General features: G+C 43.0%; 2 protein-coding genes across 2 annotated transcripts in view; one reads left to right on the plus strand and one right to left on the minus strand.

Moving 5' to 3' along the window:
• Nucleotides 1-23269, plus strand: part of gmfb (glia maturation factor, beta) — a 449169-nt gene that overhangs the window by 69893 nt on the left and 356007 nt on the right. The gene's annotated exons all lie outside the window — the stretch shown is intronic.
• LOC144597712 (uncharacterized) lies at nt 258-21085 on the minus strand. Its single transcript, XM_078407244.1, has 7 exons — nt 20974-21085; nt 16320-16354; nt 13773-13784; nt 9374-9856; nt 7459-7544; nt 3975-4146; nt 258-518 (listed from the first exon to the last, which is right to left on the minus strand). Exons 1-7 carry the CDS (start codon nt 21083-21085, stop codon nt 369-371), a joined length of 1050 nt encoding a protein of 349 aa, XP_078263370.1. The 3' UTR covers nt 258-368.

Below are 23269 nucleotides of genomic sequence, written 5' to 3' on the forward strand. Positions count from 1 at the left end.
TATAAAGTAAAATAATAATTGTGTCTTATTCAAAAGGACACATAATTCAACCCATTCATACGAAAAGGAAAGGTTGAGAAACAATTCTTAGTGATAAAGAACTCTGTTCATTAATAGATAATGAATTATTCCAAAGCGATTAAGGACTGATTAAAAAAAACAGCATGTTGAAAGGTTGGTAAGAAGCAAAGAGTGGGATACGACCATATGGATCATGTGGCACTGCCAATAATTCGATTGACTAAATGGTCTCTTGCAGTGTTTTTATGAGTTAATTTATTCTGAAATAGATTCAGAGGCATTAATATCACAAAATAAAGGAAATAAAGAGTTTACAAATTAGTAAGACGTTAAAATAGTTTCCAGATTTACATCATAACCATCTTATGTAGCATGATATCACCGTAGACATTGACATTGGTCACTTGGCCCAAATTCTTCGACCGATGTTTGAATTGAATGAAATGTTGTTTATTCACAGCCACCTTGTATTGATTTGGTTCACCAAGAATCAGTAACTGCAGGATTTAAAAATAAATACGTTTATTCCTTGTAAAGATTATTACACATGTTAAAACATCCTCAGTTATTAAATTTAATTCTAATTCTAATGGATAAAAAATGCAGTGCTGAAATAACTCAGCGGATCAGGCAGCATCTGATGCCACAAAATTGAATAGACCCAAAAATGGGTGGGATCACGGTGCTATTATTCAATGCCCATTCATTGTCAGGCAGGTATCATGCCGCACTTATGTAACCAAATGCAACAACATGGATCTGCACAGTGAAATAAATATGAAAGATGCTTCATTAAAGCAAAATCAAAATTTCATACTGAGCCATGCAAGATATTTAGGGTAATCTGTAGAATGTTTAGAGTATTTAAAGTAGAACTGAAGCTGTTTAGGAGTAGAATTCAGCCAAGAAGAGCTCTAAAATTTAACTGAATGGAAGACCAATTTAAAATTAGGCCTCAAAAGGCCAAAATTGGAGGACTGCAAATAACTTTGAAGGCTGCATAACTAGACGAAATTTGAGTTATGGAAGGATTTAAAAATAAGGACAGCTTCATAATTAAGGTGTTCCTTAATGTGGAATCAGTAAAGATTTGCAAAGACAGGATATTTGGTAATGATGCAGGTTAGGGAACGGACAGCAAAGTATCAAAGGAGACACAAGGAACTGCAGATGCTGCAATCTTGAGCAAAAAGAAAGTGCTGGAGGAACGCAGCACTGTTGAAGGAATCGATATGCAATGTTTTGGGTGGGGATGGTTCTTCAGACTGATTGCATGGGGGGGGGGGGGGTGGGGAGATAGCTCGAAAAGAGATGGGAGTGGGTCAAAGCCTGGCAAGTGATAGGTGGATGTGATTGCGGGGTGTGATTGGCAGATTGGTGCAGTACGTGACAAAAGCTGATGATGAAAAGGGTGTCAGATAAGAGCAGTGAAATGTAAAGCCTGAGGGAGGAGGGACAGATTGGAAGGAGACTGTGGGGAGGGGGGTGAGAGTGGATAGTAGGACATTACTATCAGAAGACATATTTGCAGGGGACAGAAAATGGGAGGCTAGCCAGCAAAGTAAATGGAATGATTAAACGGAACAGTGACAAGGCATCCATGGGGGCTTATACTTCATGTAGGTTACTTTGCAACCCATTGTGCTTGTTCTGCTTGTCTCTAAATGCCCAGCAATGCATGACACCATTTCATCCAGTTGAAGATGAAATGGACTAAAAACATCAGTGATTGCCTTTAAACATTTCCAGATGATAAAGCTGCGTCTGCCCCTGAAGAGCAAAACATTTGAGAATTCCTCGGCAAAGTTATTGCTATTGCCCCCTGAGGTTGATGTTGTGACAGCAGCTTTCACTGGTTACTTTTGGTTGAATGCAGACATCTTAACGAGTTATCACTGATACTGTGATTGAAATAATGTTACACCTTTCCAAAAATCTCTCATCTATCTTCCAGTAGGCTGTCCTATCATGAGCAGCCGCCATTCATTTGCTCCAACTTGTTGTATTAAAAAGCAATGTCAACTATTTAGTCATTGGACAAGATCGCACGGATGGCAAGCTGGTACTTTTTGGGGGAAATTACTGACTTGCTGACTGGCTGCAATGAGTATGTATGCCTCATTCTGTCTTCCATGCTGTATTGCACAGGTATGGAAGTGCAAAACGTGATGCAGGCGAGAAATTGGAATATTGGATCTCTGTATTATCCTTGGACGTAACTCCCAGTTCAGCAGCAGTTCCGTATTGTACTGCGTCAAGCAACTGGATGCACATTTCTGGTCCCTCAGCTTGAACATATAACTGGTGTGTCTTGAACAGCCTTAATGATGGATTTGTAGGTCTTCTTACAAAGTTAAGTGAAGCTAAGATGTCAAAGGTAGGAGAAGGCAGCATTTGGCATGCTGGTCTTTATAAGTCAGGGCATTGAGCATAGGAGTTACGACATTATGTTGTAGTTGTACAAGATGTTGGTGGGGTTGCTCGGAGTATTGTGTACACTTTTGGTTACCCTGCTACAAGAAAGACGTTATGAAACAGGAAAGAGTGCAAAGAGGATTCATGAGAATGTTGCCAGAACTTGAGTGCCTGAGTTATATGGAAAGGTTAAGCAAACTGGAACTTTATTCCTTAGAGTTGATCAAGGGGGTGATCCTTTTGGAGGCATATAAAATCAAGAGGGGCACAGATAAGGTAAATGCAGTCTTTTTCCCAGGGAAGGGGAATCAGAAATCAAGGGCATAGGTTTAAGGTGAGAGGGGGAAAATATTTTAAAAGAAACTAAAGGGGAAACTTCTTCACACAGAGGGTAACAGTACACGTATGGAATGAGCTGTCAGAGAAACTGGTTGAAGTAGATACAATACCAATATATAAAAAATATTTGGACGAGTACATAGATAGGAAAGATTTAGAGGTATATGGAATAGAAACAGGCACATGGGACTAGTTTAAGTGGGCACAGCATCTAGGTTGGCATTGACAAGTTGGAATGAAAGGCCTATTTCCATGTTGTATTACTCTGTTACTTCAAATACCTGATCATCAGAAATATTAGCGAAGCTGATAGATCTTTCTGCAGAAATTAGCTATTAGAATGCCATCAGAGCAGAATGGGGGTGTGCGGTGTGTTTGCAAAACTGAGACATTATCAAAGCTCATTCAGACTCGCTTCACCAGACAAGTCTGCCACAGCAGTGAAGCCCCAGGACTAGAAAAAACAGACAACTATGGCTAAATGTGACTTGCAGGGCAGAATGCCCACAATTTGATCACATGAAAGAGGAAAAGGATACAATCGTGAATGGGATGGAACACACTCCGAATGCAAGGGAGAGGATTGGGACAATAATCCCTGCATTATTTTAAAGCCTGGAGTAGGCCAAGAAATTCCTGTATAACGTAGGCAACATTAAGCCAGTTCCACAAGGATGCCCAATTTATTTCTTCAAGCTTCCATCAAGAATAAATTTGCGACTGAATGGCAGTGCCTGCAAGAACTTGAAACAAATTGGGTCAAGCAACATTTAAAGAAAGTGAAGCCATTAAAAGACATATTAGTAAATGAAAAATATCCAATTCAAAGCTTCATTCATAATTGAAGATTCAAGAAACTACAGAGAACATGCCATACAGCTGTGATGAAAATGGCCTTAATCAGTTGAAAAATATATGAAAGTCTCAGTAAACTATCAAATATCAAATATATAATACCAAAAAATATAGCAATTATGCATCGACCCAGGAAAGTGATGACCAATTTTGTCCAGGATGACATGGACCCTCGAGCCTGGAACGTTCCATGTTCCAAGCATTAAATGATTTTAACTATTTTTTTAATTAGTTAAAATTATTATTTTTTTAAACATTAAACCAGGTCATCCTCATTTTGGACTGATATAAAAATTTATGGCAATTCATTAAAATGAGAAAATACATGAAAACAATGTACTTACCTCAAATTTTTCTCCTTTCTTGAATGGAAAGTGTGGTATATCTCTTTCTTCTGGCCCCCAAACATTATTGACACTGCAATTTCGGACAATAGCTTGATGATTGCCTTCCTCCTTAAAACGAACATTAAAATGAAAAGCAATATCATGGCCGGTGCAGACATTAATGGCAAACCTGTGAAAATAAAATGTAAATAAAATGTTATTTTGATATTCCATTGAATACGCACCAGCAAACAAGCCATTTAACTTAAGAGGTGCGTTTGCATATCTTCAAATGAAGATCAGCCACAGAAATGGGTGGAGAAATGGCAGATGGAATTTTATCCAACCAAGTCTGAGGTGTTGCACTTTGGGAGGTCAAATGCAAGGGGTAAAATATACAATGGCATGACCCTCAACAGCATTAATGTACAGCAGGATCATAGGGTCCAAGTCAATAGCTCCCTGAAAGTAGCAACACAAGAAGATTATGTGGTAAATGAGGCATATGGTATGCTTACCTTCATAGGTTGGAGCATTGATTATAAGAATCAGAATGCAGCTTTACAGGTTATTGGCCTCATTTGGAACATTGTGTGCAGTTCTGGTCTTCTCATTACTGGAAGGATGTGGAGGCTTTGGAAAGAGTGCAGAAGTGGTTTACCAGAATGTTGCCTGGGTCAGGGGTTATTAGCTACAGAGAGAGGTTGGACAGACTTAGATTTTTTTTTCTCTGGAACACCGAAGGTTGCGGGGACACTTGATACAAGCATAAAAAATTGTGAACGATAGGGTAGACAGTTGCAAGGCAACTTAAAAAATATATATACACAGAGGGTGGCGAGTGCCTAGAACCTGCTGCCAGGATTGGTGGTTGAGGCAGATACGATAGTGGTATTTAACAGGCTTTTGGATAGGCAAATGGATATGCTGGAAACAGATTAATATGGATTATGCGCGGATAGTTAAAAGACAGTCTAAAAGTAAAGGGGAGGCCATTTAAAACTGAGGTGAGAAGAAACTTCTTCACCCAGAGAGTTGTGAATTTGTGGAATTCTCTGCCACAGAAGGCAGTGGAGGCCAATTCACTGGATGAATTTAAAAGATAGTTAGAGCTCTAGGGGCTAGTGGAATCAAGGAGAGAATATGGGGAGAAGGCATGCACAGGTTACTGATTGTAGATGATCAGCATTTATTCACAAAATGCTGGAGTAACTCAGCAGGTCAGGCAGCATCTCAGGAGAGAAGGAATGGGTGACGTTTCGGGTCGAGACCCTTCTTCAGACTGATGTCAGGGGGGCGGTTATCTGAAGAAGGGTCTCGACCCGAAACGTCACCCATTCCTTCTCTCCTGAGATGCTGCCTGACCTGCTGAGTTACTCCAGCATTTTGTGAATAAATACCTTTGATTTGTACCAGCATCTGCAGTTATTTTCTTATAGTAGATGATCAGCATGATCACAATGAATGGCGGTGCTGGCTCGAAGGGCCAAATGGCCTCCTCCTGCACCTGTTTTCTATGTTTCATGCAGACATTGTAGGCCGAAGGGCCTGTTCTTGTGCTCCACGGTTCTAGGTTGGCGACAGTTTGGTCGATTAAATTCATGTTGGCTCTCAGAAAATACCAATAATATACTTCCCTTATTTATTTCCCCGCATTCTATCCTTTCTCACATAATTTGCTCCCTCATCATAATGCTCGTACCACCCATTGACACAAGTTGTAATGTACAGTAGTCAATTAATTTATCATGACATCTTTGTAATCAGGAGGAAACAAGATTAGTGGGGGAAAACACACATGGTGACAAGGAGAACATGCAAACTCCACACTCGCTGCCTATATTAGGATCAAACATAGGTCACTAGAGCTCTGTGCTAGCCATTGTCACAAACATGAATCAGGAGACAAAGTGGGTCACTCAAACCTGTTCCACTATTGAATGGGATCATGGCTCATCTGATTGTGATCTTCACTGTGGTATCTCAGATCTTTGACAAGGGCCAGCATGGTAAACTAGCCCAGAAGTTTAACTTGGTTTAGTTTAGAGATACAGTGCAGAAACAGGCCTCTTGGCCCATTGAGTCCGCGCCGACCAGCGATCCCAACATATTAACACTAGCTGACACACATTAGGGATAATTTACAATTTTACCAAGCCAATTATTACAAACCTGCACTAAGTAAACATGGGCTCCAGCATGTAATCAAAGTGGACACAAAATTGACTTGGTGATAAGAGGCAGAAGGTAGCAGTGGAGGCCTGTGACCAGTGGTGTGCTGCAAGGATCAGTGCTAGGTCCCGTTTATCATATCTATTAACAATTTGGATGAGAATGATTGGCAAGTTTTCAGATGACATCAAAATTGGTGGTATAATAGTCTGTGAAGCAACTTGGTCCCGCCAATATATAGGAGTCCACAGCTGGAAAAGTGGATACAGTAGATGAGGTTCGAGGAGGTGCAAGTGAACCTCTGCCTAACGTGAAAGGACTGTCATGGTCCCTGGATAGAGTCGAGGGAAGCGGCGTAGGGACAGGTGTATCTCCTGCATTTGCAGGAGAAGGTACCTGGGGAGGGGATGGTTTTAGTGGGATGAGTAAACCAGGGAACTTACGGAGGGAACGGTCACTACAGAAAATGGAAAGGGGTGGAGATGGGAAGATGTGGCTAATGGTGGGATCCCATTGGTAGTGGCAAAAATATTCGAGGATTATATGTTCTGTGCAACAGACGATGGGGTGAAAGATGAGAACTAGGGGGACTCTGTCCCTGTGTGTGGGGGTGGGAGAGCAAGAGTGGAGTAGCGAGGTACCAAGGAGACAAGTGTGAGGGTGTCATCTATGATAAAAGAGGGGAACCCCCATTTGCTAATGAATGGGGACATCTCGGACCGAGATGAGAAAACATTTCTTCACACAGAGAGTGGTGAGTCTGTGGAATTCTCTTCCACGGAAGGTAGTTGAGGCCAGTTCATTGGCTATATTTAAGAGGGAGTTAGATGTGGCCCTTTTTGCTAAAGGGATCAGGGGGTATGGAGAGAAGGCAGCTACAGGTTACTGAGCTGGATGATCAGCCATGATCTTATTGAATGGCGGTGCAGGCTCGAAGGGCCGAATGGCCTACTCCTGCACCTATTTTCTATGTTTCTACCTCATCTTGGGCGCAGACGGATGAATTGGGAGCAGGGAATAAAGTCTTTGCAGGAGGCAGGGTTGGAAGAAGCATAGTCGAGATAGTTGTGGGAGTCGGTAGGTTTATAATGGACGACAGTCAATGGTTTATCTTCTGTGATGCAGACAGTGAGATCAAGAAAGGGGAGGGAGGTGTCGGTGTAGGATGGAAATTTGATCCCCATGTTTGGGCAAGGTGCCTTGTACACAAGCTGCAGTGCTGTTCGTCCCAATAAACAGAAAAAGCAATGACAAATTTTCATACAGAAGGTGTAAGCATCACATCTTATATTAAATACATTTTCAAATCACTGTAAAACATAAAACTTACTGGTTCACATTCGTTTTGACAGTCGCCTCAATTGTCAATACTTTATTTGGAGGCCAACCTCGCATAGGAAAGTCATACGGCACAGTCTGTAAATTCAAAATAAAAACAAAATCTATGTGTCTGGAATAAAAAATTACTAAACCTCCATGAAACACTTCTGAATAATGAAAATTACTAACTTCACCTCATTTATATTCCAGCATAGTTTCAAATATTTGAGACTTTTCAAACAGGCTTCTCACTTGTGTTTCATATTTGCAAAACTATGAAAAGCCCAGTGATAATAATTCCAATCCCTAAAAGACTGACCTAGTTCCTAAAAGAGTTGACCAATCTTTCCCCAGGTAGGTGATCCCTGGTGCTAGTCTTTGGTTGCATTAACCTTTTGCAGTTGCAGAGCATGCAAGGATCTACTAGTGTTGCAGGAGTGACTAGGATGCAAATTCCAGAAAGTAAGGTACCACCCACAGGAGGCCTACACCTCATATGGGCCTTTCACTTCCAAATGTCTCGAATCAAAGCCAATTTACAAAGTTTTAAAAATTAAACGGTACAAAAATATTTTAAACATAAAATAATTTATAAACATATTAAACAGCTAGTAATTTAAAATTTCATGAGATGCAACAGCTATGACTGGCATAGAGCTGATAGGCAAGACATAAAATGTATCTCACACCTTTGTTCAGCAACTTACATAACACCTCTTGCCTCTTGCTAAGACTGGAACAAAAGGCCATTTTCATTAACTTCTATCACTAGCATGTTTCTTTGAAGCTGCAGTGCTAAGGTCCAGAACATGCCATTGAGCACATTGCTGTTTGCCAGCACTTCCCCATGGAACTAGCAAATCATTATTTCCTTCCTGGGTGAATCTACATTGTGCATTCATAATGTTTGGCTTTTCCGAGAAGAGCAAGACCAACAGCACTCAGAATTACTTAAATTATATAAATTGCTCCACATTGATGAGAAACACGCTGAATTGCCTTCCTCTACTGCTGCAGAGCCAAGAGAGGCTGTCTTAAAATACGTAGTATGGTCATTTTGTACATGTGTGATATATAACGACCATGGCACGGTTTATTGATTCCAGTATAAGCAAATGTTCAAAAGGCGCCATGTGTCTTGATTATAGCCAAGAATCACTCTGACATTGAAATTCAACTTTAACAAGCATGGAGTTCATTCCTTCTTAAGTTAGCTATAGCTGAATAAGTGAAGATTTTTTAAATATCTTTCCAAATATGTAGGAAGATTTTAAGTAGAAATCTTTTAATTTTGCCCTTACATTTCTTTCTCTATACCCAATTTGATCAGTCTCAAGAAGAGTCCTGACCCGAAACTTTACCTTAATAAAATCTGACAATGTGCACTTTAACTACATGTGTTTTTTTCTTTTATAAATCTCAAATTGTGGAGTACTGAAGCAAATAAATAAATGATGGGTCTTTGTCCCAAACATTATGGGGGGCACTGTACTACCCTCCGAGTCTGTATGGATATTCTACCTACAAGCATCTCATGTTTTAACCCCCCTACGTCAAACTGGACAACCACCGTTCAAGTCCTGTCAGGACAAATCTGAAGATACACACTTGCTCCAACCCCCTGAATTTCAAATAGGATCATACACCAAAGCCAAAGATAATTTGTGTTTCAGTACATATTCATGAAAAATCAGTGTTTTAGACATGTTTGATCTGAACAAAAATATTACCTTGGCTTCGGTAAAATTGTCCCTCATGTGTAGGGAGTGGATGAGAAAGTGGGATAACATAGAACTTACATGAAGGGTGGGCATGAACTAGGTGGCCAAAGGACCCTTTTTTCACAGTATATCTCAAAACTATATAAGGTTTGGAATTCATCGATTAAAATGCATTACATAACAATTTCAAAGATCAACACTTACCAAAGCTTTAGTAGTCGACCCAGGAGGTCCCGGCTGCCCAGGCTGAGGTCCCGGTTGCCCAGGCAAGGGTCCCTGCTGCCATGGTTGCCCAGGCCAGGGTCCTGGTTGTCCAGGCCAGGGTCCTGGTTGTCCAGGTTGCCCGGGTTGCCCAGGCCAGGGTCCCGGTTGTCCTGGTTGTCCAGGTTGCCCAGGCCAGGGTCCTGGTTGTCCAGGTTGCCCAGGCCAGGGTCCTGGTTGTCCAGGTTGCCCAGGCCAGGGTCCTGGTTGTCCAGGTTGCCCAGGCCAGGGTCCAGGTTGCCCGGGCTGCCCAGGCCAGGGTCCTGGTTGTCCAGGTTGCCCGGGCTGCCCAGGCCAGGGTCCTGGTTGTCCAGGCTGCCCAGGCCAGGGTCCCGGTTGACCAGGCTGCCCAGGCTGGGGTCCCGACTGTCCTAGTTGTGGATTTGTAGAACCACTTGGAGGTTCAGGACCCAATGCATCTTCCAACTAAAAAGATAAAATATTTTTTCCAAAATATTCCTAAGATAAAAGCACTGATATATAATATTAAAAGGTTTGTGTTGGGAACTAAAAATAGTAAGGTTTAATCAATAATATTTGAGAAAATCAATAGACGCAGAAAAGGCAGAAGAGTGCAATCGAATAAAAAAAAATTGGCTCGTAATAATAGGAATGCTCAATGTAAACTCAGAGCACCTCATACAGACCAGGACTGTTTTGTGAGGAACTAGATAATCTCACTTGGACAATAGTCTAAAAACTTCATCCTAGACCAAAATTATCCAAAATATGGGTCAGAATTAGTGTTTCCACAATTGCTGTGACAATGAGAATACCCAGACTGAGCATGCACCAAATCAGAGTTTGCTCAATGTATTAATTGTGTTCTTAATTTTGACAAATAAATATCGTGGATATGACTGTATCAAGAGCAGGACAATCCCTGGGTTGAACCTGGTCCAACACACAATTTCAAATGCTCCGTTGAATTACGTACTGGTGGTGTCCGGTGTGAGAGGGGAGGTGAATACCGAAATTAAAGTGTTGTATTTAAATGCGCGAAGTATAAGAAATAAAATGGATGAGCTTGAGGCTCAGTTAGACATTGGCAAGTATGATGTTGTGGGAATCACTGAGACATGGCTACAAGAGGACCAGGGCTGGGAACTGAATATTCAGGGGTACACAACATATAGAAAAGACAGACAGGTGGGCAGAGGGGGTGGGGTCGCTCTGTTGGTGAGGAATGATATTCACTCCCTTGCAAGGGGTGACATAGAATCAGGAGATGTAGAATCAGTATGGATAGAAATGAGGAATTGTAAGGGTAAAAAGACCCTTATGGGAGTTATCTACAGGCCCCCAAACAGTAACCTTGACATAGGGTGCAAGTTGAATCAGGAGCTAAAATTGGCGTGTCGCAAATGTAATGCTACGGTGGTTATGGGAGATTTCAACATGCAGATAGACTGGGAAAATCAGGTTGGTAATGGACCCCAGGAAAGAGAGTTTGTGGAGTGTCTCCGAGATGGATTCTTAGAACAGCTTGTACTGGAGCCTACTAGGGAGAAGGCAATTCTGGATTTAGTGTTGTGTAATGAACCTGATCTGATAAGGGGACTCGAGGTAAAAGAGCCATTAGGATGCAGTGATCACAATATGATAAGTTTTACTCTACAAACTGAGAGGGAGAAGGGAAAATCGGAAGTGTCAGTATTACAGTATAGCAAAGGGGATTACAGAGGCATGAGGCAGGAGCTGGCCAGAATTGACTGGAAAGAGGCCCTAGCAGGGAAGACGGTGGAACAGCAATGGCAGGTATTCCTGGGAATAATGCAGAAGTTGCAGGATCAATTTATCCCAAAGAGGAGGAAAGATTCCAAGGGAAGTAAGAGGCACCCGTGGCTGACAAGGGACGTCAAGGACAGCATAAAAATAAAAGAGAAGTACAACAAAGCAAAGAAGAGTGGGAAGCTAGAGGATTGAAACTCTTTTAAAGAGCAACAGAAGATGACTAAGAAGGCAATAAGGGGAGAAAAGATGAGGTACGAGTGTAAACTAGCCAATAATATAAAGGAGGATAGTAAAAGCTTTTTTAGGTATGTAAAGAGGAAAAAAATAGTCAAGGCAAATGTGGGTCCCTTGAAGACAGAAGCGGGGGACTTTATTATGGGGAACAAGGAAATGGCAGATGAGTTGAACCGGTACTTTGGATCTGTCTTCACTAAGGAAGATACAAGCAATCTCCCAGATGTTCTAGTGGCCAGAGATCCTTGGGTGACGGAGGAACTGAAGGAAATCCACATTAGGCAGGAAATGGGTTGGGTAGACTGATGGGACTGAAGGCTGATAAATCCCCAGGGCCTGATGGTCTGCATCCCAGAGTACTTAAGGAGGTGGGGCTAGAAATTGTGGACGCATTGGTGATCATTAATGACTTGGATGAAGGGATTAAAAGTACCATTAGCAGATTTGCAGATGATACAAAGCTGGGTGGTAGTGTGAACTGTGAGGAAGATGCTATGAGGTTGCAGGGTGACTTGGACAGGTTGTGTGAGTGGGCGGATGCATGGCAGATGCAGTTTAATGTGGATAAGTGTGAGGTTATCCACTTTGGTGGTAAGAATAGGAAGGCAGAGTATTATCTGAATCGTGTCAAGTTTGGAAAAGGGGACGTACAACGAGATCTGGGTGTTCTAGTACATCAGTCCCTGAAAGGAAGCATGCAGGTACAGCAGGCAGTGAAGAAAGCCAATGGAATGTTGGCCTTCATAAGAAGAGTTGAGTATAGGAGCAAAGAAGTCCTTCTGCAGTTGTACAGGGCCCTAGTGAGACCGCACCTGGAGTACTGTGTGCAGTTTTGGTCTCCAAATTTGAGGAAGGATATTCTTGCTATTGAAGGCGTGCAGCGTAGGTTTACTAGGTTAATTCCCGGAATAGCGGGACTGTCATATGTTGAAAGACTGGAGCAACTAGGCTTGTATACACTGTAATTTAGAAGGATGAGAGGAGATCTTATCGAAACATATAAGATTATTAAGGGGTTGGACACGTTAGAGGTATGAAACATGTTCCGGATGTTGGGGGAGTCCAGAACAAGGGCCACAGTTTAAGAATAAGGGGTAGATCATTTAGAACTGAGATGAGGAAAAACTTTTTCAGTCAGAGAGTTGTGAATCTGTGGAACTCTCTGCCTCAGAAGGCAGTGGAGGCCAATTCTCTGAATGCATTCAAGAGAGAGCTAGATAGAGCTCTTAAGGATAGCGTAGTCAGGGGGAATGGGGAGAAGGCAGGAACGGGGTACTGATTGAGAATGATCAGCCATGATCACATTGAATGGCGGTGCTGGCTCGAAGGGCCGAATGGCCTCCTCCTGCACCTATTGTCTATTGTCCACCGTCAGCAAAGCTGATCCACTATTAAGAAATAACGCAACTGCCCTTCTCAGGAAGCACTCTGCTCACATCCTTAAATCTTCCCTCTCATTCACTAACATCTATTGATTTCAGTTGAGAAATAGCGATTGTCCTTTCAGAGGAAAAATATGACGTGAAGGGAAGAGCTTCATTTGTGACCAATGAACTTTGAAGGAACCCGAAAAAAGTTCCACACGTGAAAGATCGGCAGAGTTAAAGTATATGCTAAATATGCACGAGAACGTTAAAGAGAATACATGCATGCAATATGGATAATGTTATGGCGCATCTGTTAAGCAGATGGTTTCTCATTTTCTGAAAATAATATATTGAAGCAACAAGAGAAAAATCATGTAAAGACCCTGCAAAAATTCAGGCAATCAAATCAGTTTCCAATGAAAAGGTCACCACACATTATATGCCCAATGTGTACTGTCCCAACATGGGCAATACTCATTGTGAAGCACAAATGTGTCGCAGATTGATTACTCACAAAAATAAACTTAAATTATATCAGTGATTAATAATATAGTTATAACTCTGCTATAACATAATCTACATGGATATGTTTGAAAGGTATATATTGGTAAAAGTTCAAAGAACAGAGTTTTTCATACTCAGTAATAATTCATCCTGAAAAACCAAGAGATGTGTTTTAATTATGTTTTCCATCCAAGGACCAACTTGAGAAATAGCAATTAATCTTTCAGGTGCAAATTGTGAGGGGAGGGGAAGGGAAGAGCTCCATGAGAGACCAATGGACTTTGAAGCATCGCACACTACGTGCCCAATGTGTACTGTCCCAACATGGGCAATACTCACTGTGAAGCACTAATGTGTGGCAGATTGGTTACTCACAAAAATTAACTTAAATTAAATCAGTGATTAGTAATATTTTGTAACTCTGCTATAACATAATCTACGTAATATGATAGTAAGAATACATGAATATGTTTAAGTATTTATTGGTAAAAGTTCATACTCACCGAGAAATTATCCTGAAAAACAAAGAGAAATGTGTTCAAATTATTTTTTCCAACCAAGGAACAATTAGATATTAAATACGAGCTTTTGGAAGGGAATTGTTTCATTCAACTGCCTCGAGATGATAAGAGGAAGAAGGGGAGGATAGACATGTCATACTGGAATCTAATCAGCTATTGTTCATTTATTTAAGAGGGAGCACACCAAGGTTTAAAATCGGAGGAGGAAGAACAAAACCAATAATTGTTGTAGGTGTGCAAGTGTGGTTTAAGAGCATGAGATTGATTTTAATAATATCAACATGAAGTGGTGGGCTTTATTTTATGACATAATAAGATTTAGTTAGGCAAATCTGTCTATATATTTGCACGTCTTCAACACTTCTGGATCACATACAATAGACAATACGTGCAGGAGTAGGCCATTTAGCCCTTCGAGCCAGCACCGCCATTCAATGCGATCATGGCTGATCACTCTCAATCAGTACCCCGTTCCTGCCTTCTCCCCATACCCCCTCACTCCGCTATCCTTAAGAGCTCTATCCAGCTCTCTCTTGAAAGCATCCAACGAACTGGCCTCCACTGCCTTCTGAGGCAGAGAATTCCACACCTTCACCACTCTCTGACTGAAAAAGTTCTTCCTCATCTCCGTTCTAAATGGCCTACCCCTTATTCTTAAACTGTGGCCCCTTGTTCTGGACTCCAACATTGGGAACATGTTTCCTGCCTCTAATGTGTCCAATCCCCTAATTATCTTATATGTTTCAATAGGATCCCCCCTCATCCTTCTAAATTCCAGTGTATACAAGCCTAATTGCTCCAGCCTTTCAACATACGACAGTCCCGCCATTCTGGGAATTAACCTAGTGAACCTACGCTGCACACCCTCAATATCCTTCCTCAAATTTGGAGACCACAACTGCACACAGTACTCCAGGTGCGGTCTCACCAGGGCCCGGTACAACTGTAGAAGGACCTCTTTGCTCATAACGGCTGCGGCTCTCTGGCAGTGTTTGTCTTTTTTTCCTTTTTTTTTTTTGTTTGTGTCGGTGTTGGGATGGTTTTTGTTTCTGTTTTTGGCTCTGTATGTGTGGGGGGTGGGGTGGGGCGGGGGAACCTTCTTTTATTAGGTCTCTTCCCCGGGGCGCAGCTCGGCCGCGGGGCCTTCCATCGCCCGCGGGGCCTTCCATCGCCCGGCTCGGCCGCTGGACTTAACATCGCCGGCGCGGCTCGGCCGCGGGGCCTTCCATCGCCCGGTACGGCTGCGGGACGGTTCAGCGTTCGGTGCGGCTCGGCCGCGGGGCCTTCCATCGCCCGGTGCAGCTCGGCCGCGGAACGGTTTAGCGCCCGGCGCGGCACCTTTCATCGCCCGGCGCGGCTGCGGGACTTAACATCGCCGGCGCGGCTCGGCCGCGGGACTTAACATCGCCGGCGCGGCTCGGCCGCGGGACGTTTTGGTGCCGGTGCGGCGCGGCCGCGGGGCCTTCCATCCCCTTGCGGGGGCTGTGCGTGTCGGTTGCCTCGGTAGGGGTCGAGCTGCCTGTCCGTGGGCGCGGGGGGAAGAGAGTGGAAGTTTTGTTGCCTTCCATCACAGTGAGGGGGTGTTTGGAGTCACTGTGATGGATGTTTGTGTTGGGGTCGTGTGTCCTGTGTTCTTTTCTTTTTTGCTGTGTCTTGTGACTGCTGAAATTTCGTTCGGTATTTATACCGAATGACAATAAGGTTCTGTTATACTGTTATGAAGGCCAACATTCCATTGGCTTTCTTCACTGCCTGCTGTAAGTGCATGCTTTCATGGGTGTGTGACTAACATCACCAAGTTAAGCTATACATACATACCTGTAAAACTACATTACACCAGATTTTGTTTTCAACCACAAAGGTAAATCCTAATAGTCATTATGTAAAGTAATCCATAACAGAAGATTTCTGTAGCAACGGAAACCAGTTATCTACAAAATGCAACAAATTTACTTCAAATTAAGACATTTCAAACATGCGCGACTTTTCCACGACCTGCACAATTAGAAGACGGCTTCAGGAATAACTCAATCAGTGATGTTAGGAAGGTTTAGATGCAGAATGATGCGTTGGTGGGTTTTGTTTTCTAACACTATTGTTTTTAGTGCTGCTTTTGCAGGGAAGGAGTGGGAAATCAGATGGAAAGTAAGGAAAAGGACAGGCGTAGTGAAGACATGAAGAATTGATCTTGGAATCTTGAGCAAACCACAACGTACTGGAGGAACTTAGAGGTCGTTTTAGGTCGGGACACTTCAGGTTGATTGACCCCGAGAGGGAGCTGGGTAGGCGATGACAAAAGTGGGGGTGAAGAAGTACTGGTGGGCTAAGGGAGGGGGGAGTGTGGAATGTTACAGGGAGGAGAAGTATGTGGGAGAGTGGAGATATGAAGGGAGCAGTTAAGAGTGGGTGGACGGTATGTTGTGGGATTCGGGGGAAGATTACCAGATCTAGCCAGACCAGGATGGGTGGGACAGAGGAGTTAAGATCGCGTTCATTCCAATGGGCCCATAAAGTTCTGATACGTCTTACCATGGTCCTGCTGACGCAGTCGTATAGGATAAAACCTGCAGTTAGAAAGGGAACGATTAATTAAGCAGTGCCGGCGAGGTGGCGATTAGAAAATGAGAGCAAAGGTTTTGTAGCATAGAAGCCGAGGAGATCCCAACCGAGCCCGCGTCAATACTTCCTGATACATATTCACTTGCATTCCCTCCCCAGCCTCAACTTTAACCAGCCCCTCACTTCCCCCACAAATCCCAGCTCAAGAGTCGATCATTCCAAAAAATCACCCCCTCAAAAAAAGTCCCAGTATCTATACCTGGCCTGAGTCCTGCCTCAAAACCTACGAATTGGACGCAAACTCACTTCCAGCAGCTTTTAAGACTTCAGCAACGCCCTGCAACAGTCATCACGTCGCCTCTCCCATCACACGATGAGGGTGGAGTCACTGAGCGGTTCAGACATGCCCCTGTTTTAATAATGAAGATAGACACAAAATGCTGGAGTATCTCAGAGGGACACGGATGGGAATACGGATGGAAAGTAGGGAAAAGGACAGGCGTAGTGAAGGAGACATGAAGCATTGATCTTGGAATCTTGGAAAGAAGGAATGGTTGATGTTTCGGGTCGAGACCTTTCTTCAGAGACCAAAGAAGAGACTCGAGCTCTTCGACACCCATTCTCGAAACGTCACCCATTCCTTCTCTCCAGAGATGTTGCTGGAGTTACTCCAGTTGAGTTTCTCCAGCATTTTATGTCTATCTTCGGTGTAAACCATTCCTGCAGTTCCTTCCTACCTATTATTAATCTCGGTTTAACCGGTTTTGCATGATAGAACTGGAAATTAAATTAAAATGTAAGACTTGCGTCGTCTGGTTGGTAGGTAAATTGGCAACAGGAAAATACTTGATTGTAGGTTAGAATAGTACAGGGTAAAACGTGGGTGAAAGGAACTGTTCCGGGAGTTGTGTATATAATAGCTTTTTGTACACCACCCGTGACTTTAGAGTGCTCGATGACCAATAGAGCATTTCAAATAAAACAGAAACTAGTGAAACGGCACATTTCTGAGAGAAACATACAACCTTTCACGTAGCCAACATCTTAAAGTATGTTTAGATATGAATTAAATTGTGGGACAGGTTTAGGGGTTTGTTGTGCTGGTGAGCACATGACCCAAGGTTATTTTTTCTCTCGTGTTCTGGTCGTTTCTCGTGTTGCTGGTTTTCTGAGCATTAAAATCTGTAGCATTCCTCCACTTATTGCTCCTGTGTTCTCTCATCTCGGTTCTTTTTCACATGAACAATTTACAGTAGCTGAATAACTTGCCAGTTTGTCTTGAGGAGGAATCCCACATGGAATCATTCAGCAGGGAAACAGTCCCTTCAGCCCCACATGGCCCTTAAATATAGTAATTGTAGCTGCCTCAAACACTTCCTATGGGAGCTCATTCGACACAAGCACCACCCTATGTCGGAAAAAAAAATCCCTCAGGTTCCTGGGAAAAACCATCAATGTTTGCTGGATTTTGGTCCTTGAAAATGGGATATTTGGACCTTGAACGTCCTTGAATTTTTTGCTGTTCCAAATGTACGAACTCTGGGAAGGGGAGGAGAGAGGGGGAGGAGAGAGGGGGAGGAGGGGAGGGGGAGAGGGAGTGGGGGAGGAGATAGTCCTGCACCAATGCAGGAGAGGTTTGGGCCCAATGGGTCCACTTGGTGTAGTTAGTTATAAAAACACCTGACTTTAATTGATTTTTGAACATTACGTTCTTGCTAAAAAGACTAAATGCTTTCTTCAACTAAGAGAGATAAAATCAATGCTTATCCCCTATTGATTTTTCTGGTCACCTTCTTTCACATTGCTTTCCTTGCATACCCCATTTTCTTTTTATCATCCATTAGCTCTGAAATTCCTCGGAACAGAAAGACTCAAAGGGCGATTTCTTTATTGGTGGAACTGGACTTTATGTCACAACTAATCAATGTCCTGCTGACACAACTTCCTTTGATTGTCTCCTTTCACTGTGGACACCTTCAGCCTCTGTTCTTCTTTCAAGAGAGGTGCAACCAGTCCTGCACCAGTCTGAAGAAGGGTCTCGACCCGAAACATCACCCATTCCATCCATCCAGAGATGCTGCCTGTGCCGCTGAGTTACTCCTGCTTTTTGTGTCTATTTTCTTGTCATGCGATCTGTTCAGCTTGGGTGAATGTTACTACATTGAATAAATTCTCCTTCATCTCAGCTCATTTCCGTAAAATTAAAGTAAAAAAGTCTTATAGCATGGAAACATTCCATGTGCCCCAACTCATCTATGCCGCCCAAGATGCCCATCTAAGCAAATCCTAGTTGCCTGCGTTTGACTCAAATTCCTCTAATCTTTTCCTGTCCAAATATCTGTCTTTTAAATGTTATTAATGTACCCACCCCAACCACTTCCTATGCCAGCTCATTCGAGTTGCCAGAGGAAGTGGCTAAGGAGGGTTTAATAAGAAATGACAGGTACAGTAACAAAGATTTGAGCAGTGCCTGCCAATTTATGGAATATTTTGAACATTCCTTGCATCAGTTTTGCACATATCTCCCAACTCCCCTCTTTTTTGGTTTGTGAATAACATGAACCAATGCCACTTCCTGAAATAGAACATTCCATTTATTTTGCATCTCTCCCTTACCTTCAGTCACATGTAAAAACACAGTTAAAGTCATGAATGTAACAGTGACACAGATAATTTAATAAATTATTTATTCTCATCCTGTTTAACCTGTTGGCAATTTTTGACATAACAATACCATCCTGCTTTCAATCTTCTTCCAGTTCTGTAAATCAGCATTTATCTTATTTCATTTTTGTCTAATCATTTATTATCAGAGAGTTGTTAAAGCTTCATTTCCTGCTCTCATATTGTTACTTCTGGTATCCCCAAGTATCTTTCTTTGGCCTCTACTTATTTCTCATTTATGTGAAACTCCTCAGCTACTTCATCCACTAATTAAGTGACCATCTACACTACCTCTCTCATCTCCTCCACTGTCTCAAAATTACCAGGCTGCCTATCTGATATCCAGTGATAATGAAGCTCAAATATCATCCACTTAAATATTTGCAAAACCAAAGCTTTTATTGTGAAAATCAAATCAAATTCTGGAAAAATTCAACAGGTCAAGAGGCATCTGTGGAAAGAAAAACAGATAGACACAGATAGAAAACAGAAGTAGACCAAAGATACTCCATGAGACCTGGGTAAGAGATAAAAAAGGTAATCTTAAATTACGGAGAAGATAGTGGAAAGGATCGATAAATCAAAGTGGCTATCTGTGATAGAGTGATGCCGTTGTTATGTGGATCTGAGCTGTTGGGGCCATTTAATTAATGGGGCAGTTAGAGGATGATAACACATTGAATGAGGATTGATGTGTTGCTAACAGCGCGGTTGTGGTAATTGCCTAGCAGGATAAACTGTAGGGAGGGAGTAAAACTGAGACAATATCACATATGGATGATTTTCAGCAAGAACACCCTGTTCTGATAATAGTCATACACTTATCCTGCATATAAACAGCCCCTTCGGCCTACTGTGTCTATGTTGATCATCATGCCTATTTGTACTAATCCCACTTAATTCCATATCCCTCAATGTCTTGTTCATCCACATGCCTGTCAAGATATGTCTTAAAACTTGTTTCTTTTCCTGCCCCCACCACCTCTGACATCTCATTTCAAATGCCAGCAACTTTCTGTGTGAAAATATAATAATAATAATAATAATGCATTACATTTATATAGCGCTTTTCATATACTCAAAGACGCTTTACAGGGATTTAGAGAACATAGGGAAATGAATAATTAGATAAATAAGTAAATAAGTAAACGAACAGAGAAAGGAGACAGAAGGTGAGGTGACCTTCAGTGGTTGAAGGCAATACTGAAAAGGTGAGACTTCAGTGATGTTTTGAATGTGGTGAGTGTGGAGGAGTCTCTAACGTTTGGGGTAGTGAGTTCCATAGGGTAGGAGCAGCGATGGAGAAAGCCCTGTCCCCCCAGGTTCTGAGTTTGGTCCGGATGTGGGGGGATAGGAGATTGGCAGCAGCAGAGCGGAGGGTGCAGGTGGGAGTGTGCCTGTGGAGGAGGTCGGTCAGGTAGGATGGAGCCAGGTTATGGAGGGCTTTGTAGGTTATGAGGAGGATTTTGTACTGGATTCTCTGGGGGATGGGGAGCCAGTGGAGTTTGTAAAGGACGGGGGTGATATGGTCACGGATCGGGGTGTGGGTGAGTAGACGGGCAACGGAGTTTTGAATGTATTGAAGTTTACTGATGAAAATATACTTATCAAAGTTTCTTTCAACCTCCATCCTCTCACCTTAAAACGTTACCCTCTACTTTTAGATATCTCTTCCATGGGAAATAAACTCTGGCTATATATCCTAACTATGCATTTCATAATTTTACATACTTCTATCATATCACCTCTCAGCCTCCTTTGTTCCAGGGAAAACAGACCTAGCCTATTCAATCTCTACTTATAACTCAAACCCTGCAATCTAAATTATTAACATATATGACAAACAACAGAGGACCAAATAACGATTCCTGCTAGAGGTCACAGGCTTCAATTTAAAAAACAACACCCAACTACCCAAGTCTGCTTCTGTCAATGCCAATTTTGTATACAAATTGCTAACTCACACTGGATCCCATTCGTTCTAACTTTCTGCCCAGCCTATCATGCAGGGTTTTATCAAACGCATTACTGAAGTCCATGTATACAATATCTGCTGCTTTGCCCTCCTCCATCCTCTAGGTCACTTCTTCAAACAACTCAGTGTTTGCGATGTTATTTCCATTCACAAGCCATGTTGACTATCCCTAATCAATCCCTGCCGGCCCGCAAAGTCGGCTTTGGGAACGGATCAAATACTCCCTGCACCCTCAAGCACCTTCACCTTTAGCCACTTACCTGATAGCCACAATAGCCCGATATTTGAAAATTCATAGCAAGCTACTCAAGTCATCCATATTTGAAAATTCATAGCAAGCTACATAAGTCATCCAGTAGGTGTCCACAGTTCACCAGTATCAGTTAAATGAAAGGTGGACTCCAACATCAGGAGTGCCTTCTTTAATTCATTTCTGGAATTGCGGGTGTTGCTAGGATGGACAGGATTGCTTACCCTTAATCACCTGTGAAAAGATAATGGTGAGCTATCTTCTTGAACTGTTGCATTCATCAGATAAAGTACTCCCATAGTTGGGGTAGTGAGTTCAAGATTCATTCCCAATGATGGTGATATATTTCCTGTCAGAATTATGTGTGATTGGTAAGGAAAGTGTTCCCATATGTATTATGCCCTTGTCATCCCTGGCGGTAGAGTTTCTGGGACTTATACTTGGTCTTACTTCCTGCAGGTTAATATGGTTCCATGCAGCAAACAACACAAACAGGTTGTTATAGGGTAAGTCCACAGATGATAGCTTGTCAATGTGTAGGATCAATGTGATCCCAGGTGATCAATGTGTAGGATCAGCATGTTCCAGAAGGAAGAGAAATGAGAACAACAAGGATAGGGAACTGTGGATAACCAAGGAAGTTGTAAACTTGGTCAGGAAGAAAAAGGAAGCATATGTCAGCTTGAAGAAAGTGGCATCAGACAGAGCTTATGAGGAATATAAAGCGAGTAGGAAAGAACTCAAGCAGACCAAAACGGGCATGAAATATCATTGACTTTAGACTTGATATACAGAACAGGAACCAGTCGATCACCCCAATCATTATCCTACACACAAGGGACAATTTTAACTAAAGCCAATTAACCGACAACCCCGTATGTCTTTGAACTGTGGGAGGAAACCCACGCCGTCAGAGAGAACGTACAAACTCCGTATAGACAGTGCCTGTGGTTAGGATTGAACCCAGGTCTCTGGCACTGTAAGGCATCAACTCTACCGCTGTGACACTATGCCACCCCACAGAGGGAGGACAGCAAGCTCAGTGTGGAGAATACAAATAGGGCAGTTTGAGATTGAGAAGGAGCTGAGGCCCCCCGAAAAACATTAGGTGGATAAGTGCCAAGGACCTGATGGGATATATCCTAGGTTACAGAGGGAGGCAAGATTGCGGGGGTCTTGATGAGGATCTTTGTGTCTTCTCCAGCAACAGATGAGGTCCTGGAGGACTGGAGATTGGCCAAAGTGTTCCTTTGTTTAGGAAAGGAAATAGAGAGAAGGCAGAAGCCAGGGCCGGTAAGCCTCAGATCTGTGATGTCCATTATAACAGAGCAAGGGATTACCATGAAATAGAGTATCATTGCACAAGGCATGGAAACACAGAACTGCAGATGTTGGTTAATACACAATAGGGCACAAAGTGCTGGAGTAACTCAGCGGGTCAGGCAGCATCTGTGGAGAACATAGATAGGTGACATTTCGGGCCGAGGCCCTTCAGACCCTTGATCTAGAACTGGGACGGGAATCCAGATGAGACAACGGCTCCGGCCTGCTGGTGGTCTGAGGGGTGGGGGAGTCATTCTTCATGGATCGCAGGTATGCAGGTAAGGATCGGCGGTGATGGCAGCAGGCGCGGTTTGGAAGTAGCCGAGGAAGCTCTACGGGCCAGTGGCGGCAGCAGTAGGTCCGACCTGAAGGCAGTGCTAGCCCGCGTCGGCAACCTGGCCAGGCAGCGAGGGTCAGTAGATCTGGCTTGGATGTGGCTGGGGAGATAGTGTGGGCTGAGGGTGGAGAATGCAGCCAGGCCTGGTGGTCAGTAGAACTGGTCTGAAAGCAGCTGGGTTGGTAGTGCAGTCGGTGATAGCTTCAGTGGTCCTGGCCTCAGAGACCAGGTAAACGGTGAAACTTGGCACAGCATCTACCAGCACTGCTGCGAGTCTACGTCGTGGCAGTCAAGTTCACGGTGCAATCAGTGGTGGGTCTCAAACAAAACGTCCCCTATCCGTGCTCCCCAGAGATACTGCCTGACCTGCT

Source organism: Rhinoraja longicauda, chromosome 10, assembly GCF_053455715.1.
Source record: "Rhinoraja longicauda isolate Sanriku21f chromosome 10, sRhiLon1.1, whole genome shotgun sequence".
Lineage (NCBI taxonomy): Eukaryota > Metazoa > Chordata > Chondrichthyes > Rajiformes > Arhynchobatidae > Rhinoraja > Rhinoraja longicauda.